Source organism: Bos mutus, chromosome 24 (genome assembly GCF_027580195.1).
Source record: "Bos mutus isolate GX-2022 chromosome 24, NWIPB_WYAK_1.1, whole genome shotgun sequence".
Lineage (NCBI taxonomy): Eukaryota > Metazoa > Chordata > Mammalia > Artiodactyla > Bovidae > Bos > Bos mutus.
The window spans coordinates 19,827,302-19,841,439 of NC_091640.1; the positions used below are offsets into that span (position 1 = coordinate 19,827,302).

Sequence of the window (14,138 nt, forward strand, 5' to 3'; positions counted from 1 at the left end):
CCCACCCCACGGGCAGTGGTCGGGGGTGGGGCGGGGGGACAAGGAAAACTAAGAAGCTGATGGGGAGCCCCTCCCTTTGGAAACAAGCTGGAGAGACCTTTGACCGGCCCAGGGGAGGTGGCACCTCCTTTGTTTGTACCCAGTGGGTGAGGGGAAAGCGTTCTGTGAACTTAGATTCCAGAGAGCGGAGAGGGCGGAGGCTGGGAGAGAGGCGGGGGAGAGAGAGAAGAAAGCAGAGGGGAGGGGAGGGGGCCGCCCCAGGCAGTCCCACCAATAGGCTCCTTCAGCGCCGCCGCTGTTCGCTGGACACTGCGGAGCAGAGCAGCCTGTTGCTATGCAACTGCCGGGGGCCTGTTTGTGGGGCTGGACCACGGAGGATGTGCCGGTTGTACAGACTCCCGCGTCCTGCCCCACCCCCTCACTGCGGGAGTGAGCTCTCCCCCCGCCCCCCACCTGCCCGCAGATGGGGAGGAGACCCGATGCCGAGACAGCGCTGGCAGTTCCTGATCTAAACGTCCACCCCGATCGGGCGCCACTGCCCTGTGCCCGCGCTGCGCCCTTGCTCTTTCCCAGCGCGGCCTTGGTGGAATGCTGTCACTGCCAAAACCCGACCGGGTGGAGTGGGGAGCGGACACCACTGCCCACAGCACAGGCTCAGACCCTCCTGCGTCCACCTGACCTGTCTGCACATCGCAGTCCCTTCTGGCAGGCACCCGGCTGGCTTTTCTCCGAACTCCACCGCGTGGCCCGCGGTTGTTCCTGCCCTGAACCCCTGCCCCCACACACACCCTCCCCACCCCTTGAGTTTTGTTCCCCTGGCTTATCTGGTGTCCCAGAGGATGGAGGGAGGTAAGCCTATGCGTGTGGTCAGCCCCGGGTCTGGAGTTGAGAAGTGTCCCCCGCCAGGGTCGCGCGTGCCTCCCCGTCTTCCATCCAGGCACATGGAGCCCACAGAGCTCACACTCCTGTCCTGACGGTCGTTAAGACACTCGGGCTCCTGTGCTGCTTCCCTATCGCTCTCCTTCATCCCCTCAAAGGCCACTTTGGAGGGCAGCAGACCACAGTGAGTCCAGAGGCCATGACTGGCAGAGTGAGAGGCGTGCCTGGGGGGACCCGCACGGCAGTCCCCCTGGCAGAGGGCGCAAGGGCTTGGGACTCTGTTTTTCAGATGGATGAGTGGAGGTGAGGCTGAAGGTGAGGATGAGGGTGCGATGTCCCTACAGGTGACCCGGAAGTGACCTCCCGTGTTCTGTCAAGGGACAGGCCAGGGGCCTCTGCTGGCAGGCGCTCCTCCCCCCTCCACCACCACCACTTGAGGGGCAGCCGTGAGCTGGACCATCTAAACGAGGAGAGGGGTGAAGAGCTGACAGGGCCTACATGCCTGACCCAACAAGCATCAGATGGCCTCCTGGAAGCGGGGAGTGGGAGCAGAACCAGATTTATTAAAAATCTTATCTGGAGGGTTTGCATTTCAATGGGCTGTGGATTTGCATATTTTAACAATAACCTCCGGGTTCTTCTGTCTGGTCTGCGCTCACTGGCTGTCTCTCTAAACCATGATCACCGCTTCAGTAAACCCTTCCTAATCCAGAGGTACAACATCGCCACTTTGCTGGAGGAGGGAGGATTAAAGGCCTTTCTCTCTGGACCAGAAATAGGGCTGTTCGGCGGGTGACCACTTCTGGCCTCTGGACCCTCCTGCCACCAGGGCGTGGCTGAGGCAGGAGGGAGCGATGCTGGAGAAAGGTGCATTAGAGGGTTCCGTCATCCATTTGCTGGCGGCTCGGATGGTAAAGAATCTGCCTGCAATGCAAGAGACCTGGGTTCGATCCCTGGGTCAGGAGGATCCCCTGGAGAAGGGAATGGCTACCCACTCCAGTATTCTTGCCTGGAGAATTCCATGAACAGAGGAGCCTGGTGGGCTACAGTCCATGGGGTGGCAAAGCGTGGAACATGACTGAGCAACTCACACTCTGATTTTTCATCCATTTGCTCGGTGAGCATCTGAACACCTACTGTGTGCCGGGTGCTGTGGGAACAGAACTGTGTGGGCCTTTCCTCATAAAGAGGAGACAACGTTAAACAAACAAATCTACAAATTGAGAACCATGCTGGTTCATAACTGTCCTAGGTTGTGGCAAGGCAGTGAAGAAAGGGGAGCTTGAAGGGACCCTTCGAGGTGGGGGCTGGGGAGCTGAGACCTGAAGGAGGCGTTGTGGGGGTGGCCGGGCAGCAAGCGCCCTGCACCCACAGATGGACTGGTGGCCTGCCCTCATGCCCTGGGAACGGTGCCACCGTCTGGCCTGGCCAGAGTCACCTCAGAGTCTGGCCCATGATCAGGGGCTCAGCAAAGGCGCGTGTCACTTATGCAATCACTGCTGGATGTCCTTGAATCAAAACTTTATGATGACAGCCAACAGGATCCCTTGACTCTCTCACCCCTCTCTAAGGAGCGAACCGTATGCAATTGATTAAGGAGGTAATTAAAACAGTGTATTTACAACAAGCTGCAAATAGTGTGTGCCACTTCTGCCAGGCCCCTTCCATGTCTCGAGGGGACTTCAGGAGCCCCGGGGCAAGGGATTCATTCTTTCCTTCCAAGGCTACTGAGGGCCTACTCTGCACAGCCCGGGGAATCCAGGAGCCTGGGATTCAAAATCTGCCCTCTGGGGCTTTAAACAAACAATCCCTCCATTCATTAATTTGTTCATTATGAATTGCCAAGTGCGGCAAAGGCAAAATCCAGGTGGAGGGCAGGGTCGCTGAAGAGCAGCCCACCCGTGGTCCCCGCGGTCCCATTCAGGGGTTCTCTTCTCTATCCATACTGGATGATTGCCTCCTCATTTATACCAGAGGCTGGAAATTCTGTCTATCCTCCACAAATTACCCAGAGGTCATCTTTAAGAGATAAATCTTTGAGTAACACTGTTTCTGGAGCTTGTGCACAGTTCCACCTGAAAACACGTTATGGTCAAGGAAATGTCTGATGCCTGGAGATAAGCTTGCAAGGTGATGGGGACGCAGAAAGGCACCATGTTCAGGGCAGCCTCACGGGCAGCCCCCGCCCTGTGCTGTCACCCAGGCCTCCACCCTCAGAAGGGTCCCATCTTTGGGGTTTAGTGCTCTGCAGTTGCCACCTTGAAATTCTTATAATGTTATCCTTGAACTTGGGTTTTGTAAGTGTCGTCCATGGCGTGAAGAAGCTCGTGTAGGGGGGCTTGAGGACTCTGCTTATGATCAACTCTGCCTCCCCTCTGCCTGATCCACATACATCCTGGTCCCCACGTGCAATCACTCTGCTTTCTAGGCCAGCCAGCAATGGCTTGGGTGGAGTTTAGGGAGGGTCGGGTCAGGCCCATTCTCCCTGTGGCCCCCTGGGCTTGCAGCGCTGTGACATGTCTGTCCCGTCAACAGAGCCCTTGTCATAGCAGGTGACTAATGCATCTCTGAAACAGACTTTAAAATACTCTTGAGGGTCACCTGCCCATGTGGATTAAGGCAGAGGGGCCGTGGGCAGAAGTGAAGTCTGGCCTGAGTTCCCAGGGCCCACCTTGGGCTTGGTTGCACCAGGTTGGTCTGGAGTCAGTGGAAAGGGGAGCCCAGTCTACCCCCAGGATACAGCACAGGTCTGGGTTCCTCTGAGGGTCTCCATGCCTGAGGGGACCTTCTCTTTCTTCTTAACCTTCCTGAGTCTAGCTTACATTTCTCTCCTCAAGGCACCCTCCAGGCATGAGCCACAAAAACGAAATTGTATAATTTTGGTGATTCTGCATAGGAGTTAAATGTTCTGATGTTTGCATTTAAAACTGGCATCACACAAAATAAAGATGAATGGTAGAATCCATGCTAATCCATTTTATATTTTTCTTTATTTAAAATTACATCAAATAGCTGAGTAAAAAAAAAAAAAAAATACCATGACAAGTCAAGAAAGATAGAAACCATAAAAGAAAGGGAAACCTTTATATTTTAGTGCTCTAATGATGCCTTTTCCCTTGCTTTTTGAATAAGTGAAAGTGTTAGTCGCTCAGTCGTGCCCGACTCTTTGTAACCCCATGGACTGTAGCCCGCCAGGCTCCTCTGTCCATGTGATTCTCCAGGCAAGAATACTTGAGTGGGTGGCCATTCACTTCTCCAGGTGATATTCCCAGCCCAGGGATCCAATCCAGGGATCAAACCTGGGTCTCCAGCACTGAAGGTAGATTCTTGAGCCCTACAAATTGTCTCTCTTCCCAGAGCAGCGATGCCACTCGGGTTGGGGCACAGATATCCGAACAAGCCCAGAACGCAGGGTCTGCTTCTTCACCATTTCCACGGCCATCGTGTGTGCTAGGGTGGGGGACAGACAGCGTAAAAGCTGAGGTCTCTGGGCAGATGAGAGCAGACGGGGACAGAGGAAGAGTAGGGGCCAGGTTTGGGGAGCGGGTGGACCCACACACAGCCAAGAGCTGCCTCCAGTGCAGGCTGCAGGTTTGGACAAGAAGAGTCAGTATTACCGATGATTTCCCGTTTTGGGGAGATGTGAGCCCTTCAGGTGAGCAGGGAACAGCGTACCACCAGGTACCCGCACACCCCGAAAGGAGCCAGAAAGGACCCTTGGCTTTGAGGCTTGGTCACCCACCCTGCAAGTACACCCAGGGGCTCAGCTGCCACTGGAGAGCACGCTGGCCATCTCCATAGGTCACCACAGTGACCCTGCCACCCCCACCGCCCTCCCCCACCCCCAGCCTCAGGCAGGGCGCTGGCCCAGACCTCTTCTGGCCCACAGATCGGCGAAGAACATGGAAGCTGACGCTTTTGAGGCCACTGCAGTCATTCTCCCTCATTTAATTCCATCCCCAACCTGAAGGCATTCCTTCCTGAGGTCTGTGATGTCACACAAGTACTACCCAAGCATGGGTGTGGGTGCACATGTGTACACACACACACACTCACACACACTCCAGGAGACAAGAGTCCTGAGTTAGGGTCTGGGAGTCTGTGAATAGGAAATCAGGTCCCTGCTGTTGTTTGAGAAACAAGTGTCTGTCCCAGTCTGTCACACACACACTCACACACACACAAGAGAGAGAGTAGTATAGGCCACGTGTGGCCGGGGGGCTGAGAGCTAACCAGTGAAGTCTTACCGGAAGGACAGGAAGTCTTGTTGAGGAGAAGGAGGGTGTGGGTGACCATTCCCTGGTGGCTGGGATGGTAAAGGATCCACCTGCAATGCAGGAGACTTGAGTTCAATCCCTAGGTTAGGAAGATCCCCCAGAGGATGGAATGGCAACCCACTCCACTATTCTTACTGAGAGAATTCCATGGACAGAGGAGCCTGGAGGGCTACAGTTCATGGGGTCACAAAGAGCTGGACACGACCAAGCTATTGACACTTTCACTTCACTTTTTAATTTTTTTTGGAGGGGTGACAGGGAGCTTTCCAGGCTCTTTTTTTATTTCTGAGACATATCTCGGTCAGCTCACTGGGGCCTGGTGTGAAGCAGGGGGCTCGGGGTTCTGAGAAGACAGGTGGAAGGGGACCCAGCTCAGGGGCACGGAGCCCAAGGGATGCTGTGGGCAGTCAGGGCTGTCCCAGTGAAGCAGGGCAAGTTCTGAATGTCCCCGGCCCTTGCCAGCATTGTCTTAGACAAGGGCAGGACAGTAAGGGACATGGGGTTGGGGGTGGGGGCAGGCTCAGCTCTCCCCACAAAACCTCCATGCCAGCCCTCAGGAAGGTGGTCATAGCAGAAGCAAAGCCGGGTGAAGATAGCCCCTCTCTGGTCTGGTGGCTGAACACCTGTGGGCACTCAGGGGCCCGTGATGCAGGCTGGCCCTGCTCTGGTGTGGTCTCATCCCAGCCTTGCAGAGCCCCTTGCAAGGCTGGGGAGAAGAGACACAGAGACAGGGGCATGGCTGCCACAAAGGAACAAGCCCAGAAGCACAGCTGGAGTTGTACCAGGAAGACAAGGGAAAGGGTGACTGGAACCATAATGGTTAATCAGGGCTGGCTTCCCAGGTCCAGAGGGAAGGCCCAGCACCCTGGCCCACAGGGGGCGGCAGAGAGCTGCAGAGGTCAGTGGGAGGACCGTGTGGGCCCCCAGAGCAGAGATGAGCGGGGTGTGGGAAGGCTAGAGGGAAAGTTAGGAAAGATCTGGCTGGCCTATCCGTCAGTCTTTTTGTCTGCCCACTGGCCACAGTCCTCTCCTTCCACGGGGACCCACGCTGGACAGACAGGTGAAGCCTTTGGACTAGCTCAATCATCATATTTATTCTAATTGTATCGTAATCGTCCCCAAGGAGCTCGGTTCAAATGAGCTTGACATTATTAAAATTTTAATGCCCAGTTTTCATAGCTGAATGAATATTTAAAGGGTATGTCCCAGCTTAAGTTATGATGATGAAGAAATTAATGGAATGTCTTGTTTAATGCATGGATATGTGTTGACGCAAAAAGTGGCAGAGATGGGGAGGGGGAAGGGACACCCAGCCAGAGCAGAAGGGGCCTGGGAGGGAAGGAGCCCTGCCGCCCACCCTTGGCTACAGCAGGACAGGGAGGGCCCCAGTCCTGGGCCAGGACCACCCGCTCCCCCTGAGGGTGCCCCCCGGGCTGGAAGCAGGAATGTAGTCGATGACAACAAAAGTTAGCAATGTCTCCAGAAGGGTTGACCCTGGAAGCATGAGGGTGGCTTCATGCTTGACTTCACGCAGGCAGCCCAGCTCAGATATCAGGAGACCCAACCTGTGCTGAAGGCCACAGGGGGAATGGGGTGATGACCTCCAGGCTGATGACCCTGCCTCCAGCCCCAGGCCCACCCAGAAGGACAATATCATGGCTGAGAGGGATGGCTGGACAAAGGAGCAAGGGATGGGTTGAAGGAAAGACACAGAGACTTAGGCTCCAGCATCCTCGACATTCACTTACAAGGGACGCCCTGGGGCTCATATGGCTGAGATCCAGAGGCCATAGTCAAAGTCAGAAGGGCAAGGAAGTGGCCACCACCCCTTCTGCCTTCCTCCCAGTATCCTTTCTCCCCCTCCGCACCAGTCGTGCCTCACAAAGCCATCTCTGCAGCGTGGTCTGGCCTCCTCTCCCCAGGACAGAGGCAGGCTGAGACAAGGCCTGAGTCTGGAACAGGGAAGAGAGACACTGGCCAAAGAAGGGAGGTCTCCCTTTAGGCCCGAGGCATCGGTACAGAGCCTGCTAAGAAATCTTTCCGACTGATCCTGACACTTTATTTCTGCTGAGAATTAAGAAAGCACAGGCCATATTTTCTCTCTCCATCTAGCCAGGCACTCCCTGACATCCCCGTGAAGGCTGTGTGGATGCTGACCATCCCTAGATCGTAATGGGATATGAAATATGACCCCGGGAGCCACAGGTCCACGGGAGCCAAGTCAATTCTGCTCCACCACCACGGGTGCCTGGCCCACGGCCGAGGGCAGGTGGGAGGCTGGACAAGCCCCTGGTCCCTGCTGCCAGGATGCCAGCGATGGAGGGGTCTGGGAGCACCGTCCGGGGCTGGCTGGCTCAGGGAGGGCTCGTGGGGGAGCAGCAGGGGGCTGAAGGGAACCAAGCCTGAGTCCATGACCTGGGGTACGGCATTCATAAACACCCAGGTACCAAGGACAGTGGGCCGGTGGCTGCTTGCCTGAGGGTGGGGCACCCCTGCAGCGGGGGAGACTCCACGCACAGGCAGATTCCATTCGTCTTGTTTACTTTACCATGGAAAATGGGTCCCCTCATAACAGAAACAGTTTCCCCCGCCTCAGCCCTTGTCAATCCGTAGGACTAACCCCCTCTGCTCGCACAAAGAGAAGGCTTGCCGCGGGGCTTCATGCAAGGTCCCCACCTTCAGAAACAAGATGCCAGGGAAGGCAGCCTCTCAGGTCCCCTGATCTAAGCTTTCGGGGTTGGCCTGGGCCCGCTCTGGCCCCAGGGATGAAGTCTCCTCTGTGGGCTCCTCCTTCCCTCGTCTCCACAGCTGCAGAGCTCGGCTAACTCTGGTGCACACACCTCTGCCTGCCCCTGCTCACCCCCAGTCCTCACTGGAGAAGCCTGAATCACCCCACCGCCCTTCCCACCTGCTCCCTGCTCTTCTGCTTTGAACTTTCCCAGACCTTCCCCAAGCCTGTCAGGCCTGGTTTCCAGCATCTTTGAACACGAAGGCCAGTGTCCAGAGTCCTGGGTTCATCTTGATCACCATTGACCACCTGTGTGACCTCAGGCAGGTTTCTTAACCTCTCCAAAACTCCGCTTCCTTGGCTAAAGGATCTCTAATTGCATACACCCTATGGGAAGTGATGATAGTCCGACAATATAATTTTGGAGCAGCTGTTTGTGTTCCTGTAGGTGTAGCAGGGCAGTAGCCCCCTTGCAATTCAGTGCCCAACCTTGACTGTACCGTCTATATGGAAAAGGGAGAATTCCTGCAGGGCCTTTCCCCCGGAGTACCAGGAAGACTTCAGGGTCAAGGGCAAGGGGCTGGTGGGGCTGTGAGAGAGAAGTTTTCAGGCCAAAGGAACACACAGGGGGAAAAAAGGGCTGGGCTGTGAGGAATGGAATGATACAAGAGGTGGTGGGGGCCAGATTTGGGGGGCTAGGCTGAGGAAGTTCTAGTCAATATGATGGCCCACTCGCCCCTCACCAGAAGGACATCTTCCCTTCGTCCCCTCCTTCCAGAGCAGCGGGGCAGTGTGTGCTCACTCAGTCGTGTCCAATTCTTTGTGACTTATGGACTGTAGCCTTCCAGGCTCCTCTGTCCATGGGATTTTCCAGGCAAGAATACTGGAGTGGGTTGCCAGTTCCTACTCCAGGGAATCTTCTCAACCCAGGAATCAAACCCATGTCTCGTGCATCTCCTGCCTTGGCAGGTGGATTCTTTACCACTGCACCACCTGGGAAGCCCCCTTCCAGAGCAGCTTGAGGTCAAATGCAATGAAATATACCAAGACCAACCCACCCTCGTGTTAGTTCCATGCCTACCAACCCTGGCTGCATCCCAGACCTCCCACTCCCAGGGCTTAGCTTTTCATTGGAAAAAGAGAGAATAATACCTTTCTCAGAGAATTATAAAAATTACATAAGCAAGAAAGCCATAGAAATTCACCCAGGAGAGTGCAATGGCCAGAACTGGGTCCAGATCAGCCGTGGGGCTTTTCTGGAGTAAGAGCCTATTGCAGCTCTTGGGTGGGGGGGGGGGGGTGTGAACCAGGGGGAAGTGGTGTTCCAGAAGCGGGGAGAGCCCCGGAAAGGGCTGGGTGTGGAGCCTCTGAAGGCATAGAACGGAAACCAGGGGGAGAGCCCTTCTCCCACAGTCAGATGCCTGCTCTGCCTCCTGGATCTTTTTCTCAAGGACTGGAAAGGAGGTGGTTTATGGGGGAGCCAGGGCCCCTGAAAGGAAGCTGGGAATTGCCTTATGGCCCTCTTTCTTCTCCCTGTGATTGGAGGTCCCTGTACCGCACGCTTAACTCTGCTGGCAGAGCTTGCGCACCCAGCACCTTCCTTTCCCTCAGCTCCACAGGGGGCACCAAGTGGGGACCTCCGAGCAAACAGTGGCACCCAGCCCTCTCAGTGCACCGGCCTCCCAGCATCCTCTCTTGCCCCCGGCAACCTGCGCTTCCTGGTCCTCTGCTCCGTGCCCTGCCTCCCGCCTCTGTCCTTCCTCGAGTGACTCTGACCTTCCCCGGCTTCCTCTTCACCTTGCTGAGTCATGGGCCCCCACGCTCCCCCACCAAGTCGTCTTGACGCAGCCAAAACTTGCTCAGAATCCTAGACCAGGAGGAAGCTTGCCACGGGCTAGTCCAGCCTCCTCCGGACACGAGGGGAAGTGCCAATGAAAAGTCACCTGGTACAGAACAAAAGCCCCCCAAATAGCCCTGGCAGACCCGGGTTCCCAGCCACATCCTGGCACGAGGCGCCCCGCCTCGGCTTCTGCATCTGTCAAATGGGGCGTTTAGTACCTGCCTGCCTCTCGGGGTGCATTTGGGAGAGAAATGTAGGTAGAATGAGGGATCAGGGAGGTACGTGACACGCAGAAGCACGGGCAGAGACACAAAGTTCGATTCCATTTGCGCGATTCCTCCCGTTTTTATTGTCTGAAATATCTTGGGACCTCAGGGCCTCCTAGCCCATCCTATGCCTCAGGCAGCAGGAGGATTAAAAACAGGCTGCAGAGCCTTGGATCCTTGGAGTTGCGAGCCCCCTAGTGGCCTGAACGAGGCATTGCATGGATCCTCCCGAGAGGCCGGCAGCTGGGAGATGGGGAGGCAGGCGTCCCATGTGGTCCTCCTGGCACCCGGACGTCACAGGAGACGAGTAGCTGCCCACCCCGCACATACCGCCCCCACCCCACCGAGGGGACAGCCAGGCTGCCGTCTGGAGCCCCAGCCCTGAGCTCTGCTCCAACCGGGAACTGCGAGACCCGGAGCCTCAGGCACCCCTGGGACCAACCGCCGGCGTCGATGGCACAGGGGTGGGGTGCCACTCGCTGCAGGGCCCCAACCTAGGCAGGAGTCAGTTTCGGCCAGAGAGCAGCTCGGCAAAGCCAGCTGTGTCCTGGGTGGACCGACATCACAGTTAGCAAGAGCCGCTAACGGCTGGCAGGGGACACCCCAGGGTCTTCGGTCCTGAAACACCCTCCTGAAATCAGGGGGGTCGTGGGGACCGCACTGGGGAGGGGAGGGGGCGGGGCTTTAGTGGAGACCCTCACGTTTGTCCCGCGCGGGTGCTGGGGCCGTGGGTGTCAGCGTCCGTGGAGTGAGCAGTGTGCTGTGTCCCTTGAACACCGGCGCACCTCGGGGTGCCGGCGCGCCTGCTCTAATGCTGCCCTCCTGTGCTCTGTTACAGATGAACCGGCCGATCCAGGTGAAACCGGCGGACAGCGAGAGCCGAGGAGGTAGTAGCTGCCTGCGCCAGCCCCCTTCACGTGAGGGCCCACTTGTCTCTGCCCCTCACTTCTCTCCGGCCCGTCTTCTCCCCTCCCGCCTCCCGCTTCACCCGAGGGCCCGCTTGTCTCAGCCCTTCCTTTCCCTCCATTCCCACCCCTACTCCCACCACGGGAGGGGGTTGCCGCGACTCCCTGCCGCCGCCTCCAGCCCCCTGAGGACCTCGTGACTGGGGCTTGGGACGGGGCTTTGGAGCCCTGGGTGGCTGGTGTGGGGACCAACTGAAGAGGAGGAGAGTGGATTGGGGTCTGCATTTTGCTGGGGTTCCTTCCTCTCTGTGAGTCAATGGGCAGGATGTCCTGGGCGCTCCACTGCCCCCTTTAAGACACCAAGAAGGGCAGGCCCGCCTCCGTGTCAGGAAGGAAAACCCCACTGTGATGGGACTGGACTGGCCGAAAGGGCTTCAGGATGGAAGGGAGGATATGTGCTTCAATCCTTCCCTGGCCGTCCCAGGTGACGCCAGCGGTAAAGAGCCCACCAGCCAGTGCGGAGATGGAAGAGATGCAGGTTCGATCCCTGGGTGGGGAAGACCCCCTGGAGGAGGGCACGGCAACCCACTCCGGTATTCTTGCCTGGAGAATCCCACGGACAGAGGAGCCTGGCGGGCTACAGTCCATAGGGTCGCAAAGAGTTGGACACGACTGAAGTGACTTAGCACACACCTGTGGTGGGAAACTCAGGCCAGAATGGGCAAGTCTGAGGAGGGCTGCCCCTGGGGGTGTGAGGCCGCTCTGGCCAAGATGCTGGACCTAGATACAGGCAGACAGGCTGATGTCTGGAAGGGGCCAGAGCAGAAGGACACACACAGCTTCACCCACAGACGCAGGCCCCCGCTCCCCAAGGGGAGGCTCTGTCCTCTCTTACTAGCGTGGCCTCAGCCCCACTGTACACAGGCCAGACCAGGCCAGGCTCCAGCTTCCTCTGTCAAGCACCCACCATCCCAGGTTCTGACCAGGCACCGTGACCACTCCATGCCCACCCAGCGCCCTCTGCCCCTGGGCCCTCCCTGACTGGGCCTGGACAGTCACTCTCAGCTCAGCTCAGCTGGGCACTGAGGAACTTCTCTCCTTCCCCCTCCCTCCCCCCAAATTTTCCAGGAAATTAAGAGCCCGACGTCAAATAGACAAAAGCTACTTGCAAAATTCAGAGTCGAGCTCCTTGTCCTGTAGTGTGGCCACAGGTCGCCTGCCCACCCTGGGGGGATGTCTAGGGTCCCTCCAGCATAGGTCGCTGCCCTCAGGGGGCCCAGCAGGGCTCCTACCTGGTTATAAGGCTTCTGTGGCCCTCCAGACCCAGGCCTCGAAGCACGCCCAACAAGCCCAACTGGTGTCCTGGTGCTACCCAAAGAAGCCCCATGGCCCATGGCACAGGCCCGCGTCCCTGTGGCCCCCTGAGAGTGTCCCATCCTGGGGACCCCTATCATGGAGGTGGAGACAGGTCAGTTGGAGAGCAGAAATGGTTCAGATGTGAAGGGTTTGTGCTGTAGAGACTACCTGATTCACACTGCTGGCTCCTGCCCCCTCCTGGCAGCCCAGTTACTCGCCTTTCTCTGCACACAGAGGCTCCTCAAACAGCCAGGGTCAGGCCTCCGGCAATGCCCCCGCCATGCGGCGGGGCCTCATGGAGGCAGCAGAGACCCCGGCCCTTTGGGGGAGAGCCATCAAGTAAGGGAGGGAGCTCGGATGGCAGGCGGCACCCACATGCCCAGAGGAGGGGTCCCCAAGGTGGGGGCAACCAGAGGCCTCAGAGGAGGTGGCACCTGAGCTGATTGAAGGAAGGGACATTCCACATCTAGGGAGGTGGAGTGGCCGGAATAAGGCCCAGTGCGGGGAGGACCTTCCAGCACACCACCAGCTCAGAGTCCCGCCGGTTAACACCAGGCTCACAGCCAGGTGTCGCGAGGCCTGCCTTGCTGAGCTCCAACACAAACCATTTCTCCCTCACTTGCCTTGGAGGCAGCCACCTTCCAACTCCAAGTTGCTAACCTCATCTCCTTTCTCCCATATATCTCCCACGTTGACACTTGCCCCAAACCAGATTAATCAGCTTTTTTATCCTTCCTGCGGTAGCAAGGGGGTGGGGGTGGGCAGGGGAAAGAGAGCCAAACCTAAACATCTATCTATTAATTGCATATTCAATATTAGACAGTGAGATGATCCTGAGTCAGCATCATCACCAAGCTCTTTGGAAAAAAAGAAAGTTTAAAATAATTTAATATCCATTAAATACTTCTTCTGTGGAGGGAGGGGAATGGGGGAGAGGTGGGTATTAACAAAGATGAAAGAAATGGGAACAGGAGACGGGAGATGGAGGCAGGGGTAGGAGGGGGAGGGGAGGAGAAATCCAACAGGAAAGGAAGAGCCCAGAAAGGAGAAGGGGAAGGGGCAGAAGGCGGAGGGAGGCCTGGGGGAAAGCAGGAAGGAGGGAAGAAGGCCGGGAGCCGGGGAGACTTGGGGGCATAGGTGTGGGGGCGAGAGGAAGGGGTCCTGCAGGGAGAGGCAGGTTTATCCCCACCCTGGCTCTCTGCATCCCGGGTTACACAGGCTAGGTGCTTGGCCGGGGCTCCCCAGGAAGAGTACAGGATGGTGGTTCTTGTTCTGGTCCTGGGTTCTAGCCCCATCTTTGTGCAAAATGAGCTCTGGCCTGGACACTGCTTCTCTGGGCCTCCACGTCTTCACCCAAGGACGAGAGAGCTCACTTCCCAGGGAAGCTGGTGTTTACAGAGCACCCACTGAGGGCTGGCATTTATTTTATTTTATTTATTTTTCTTTTGGAGGCACCTTGCAGCTTGTGGAATCTTAGTTCCCTGGCCAGGGATTGAACCCAGACCCTTGGCAGTGAGAGCAGACAGTCTTAACCACTGGACTGCCAGGGAATTCCCAAAGGCTGGGATTTTAAACGCACACATTTAACCCATACAACAACTTTGGGAGGTGGAAGTTTGGCCCCGCTTAAAGGTACAAACGAAGGCCCAGAGAGGCCACGTAACTTGTTTCAGATTACATAGCTATGTGGTGGCCGAGCCAAAATTCAAAGCCCTGCCTGTAAGTCACCAGAACCCAGATGCTCTGCATTCCTCAGACTCCTAGGATAATCTTTCGAACTCCGGGGACAATGGGAAGGTGCCACGGGCATTTGTCTTACCTCTGGGCTCATTCTCAAAGTAAATAAGGGGCAAGGAGCAGGGTCCCAGGTGAGGGAGGCAGGTCCCG

At 57.0% G+C, this 14,138-nt stretch overlaps 1 protein-coding gene across 14 annotated transcripts in view; it reads left to right on the top strand.

The window, feature by feature from the left end:
* Positions 1-14,138, top strand: part of CELF4 (CUGBP Elav-like family member 4) — a 313,419-nt gene that overhangs the window by 226,183 nt on the left and 73,098 nt on the right. For 8 of the 14 annotated variants that reach the window (XM_070361716.1, XM_070361722.1, XM_070361719.1 and 5 more), the window contains exon 3: positions 10,829-10,877. In XM_070361716.1, the coding sequence (XP_070217817.1) occupies positions 10,829-10,877 (49 nt within the window). Of the gene's footprint in view, positions 1-10,828; positions 10,908-14,138 lie in introns of all 14 variants that reach the window. The other 6 variants (XM_070361712.1, XM_070361713.1, XM_070361723.1 and 3 more) reach the window with 1 other exon arrangement.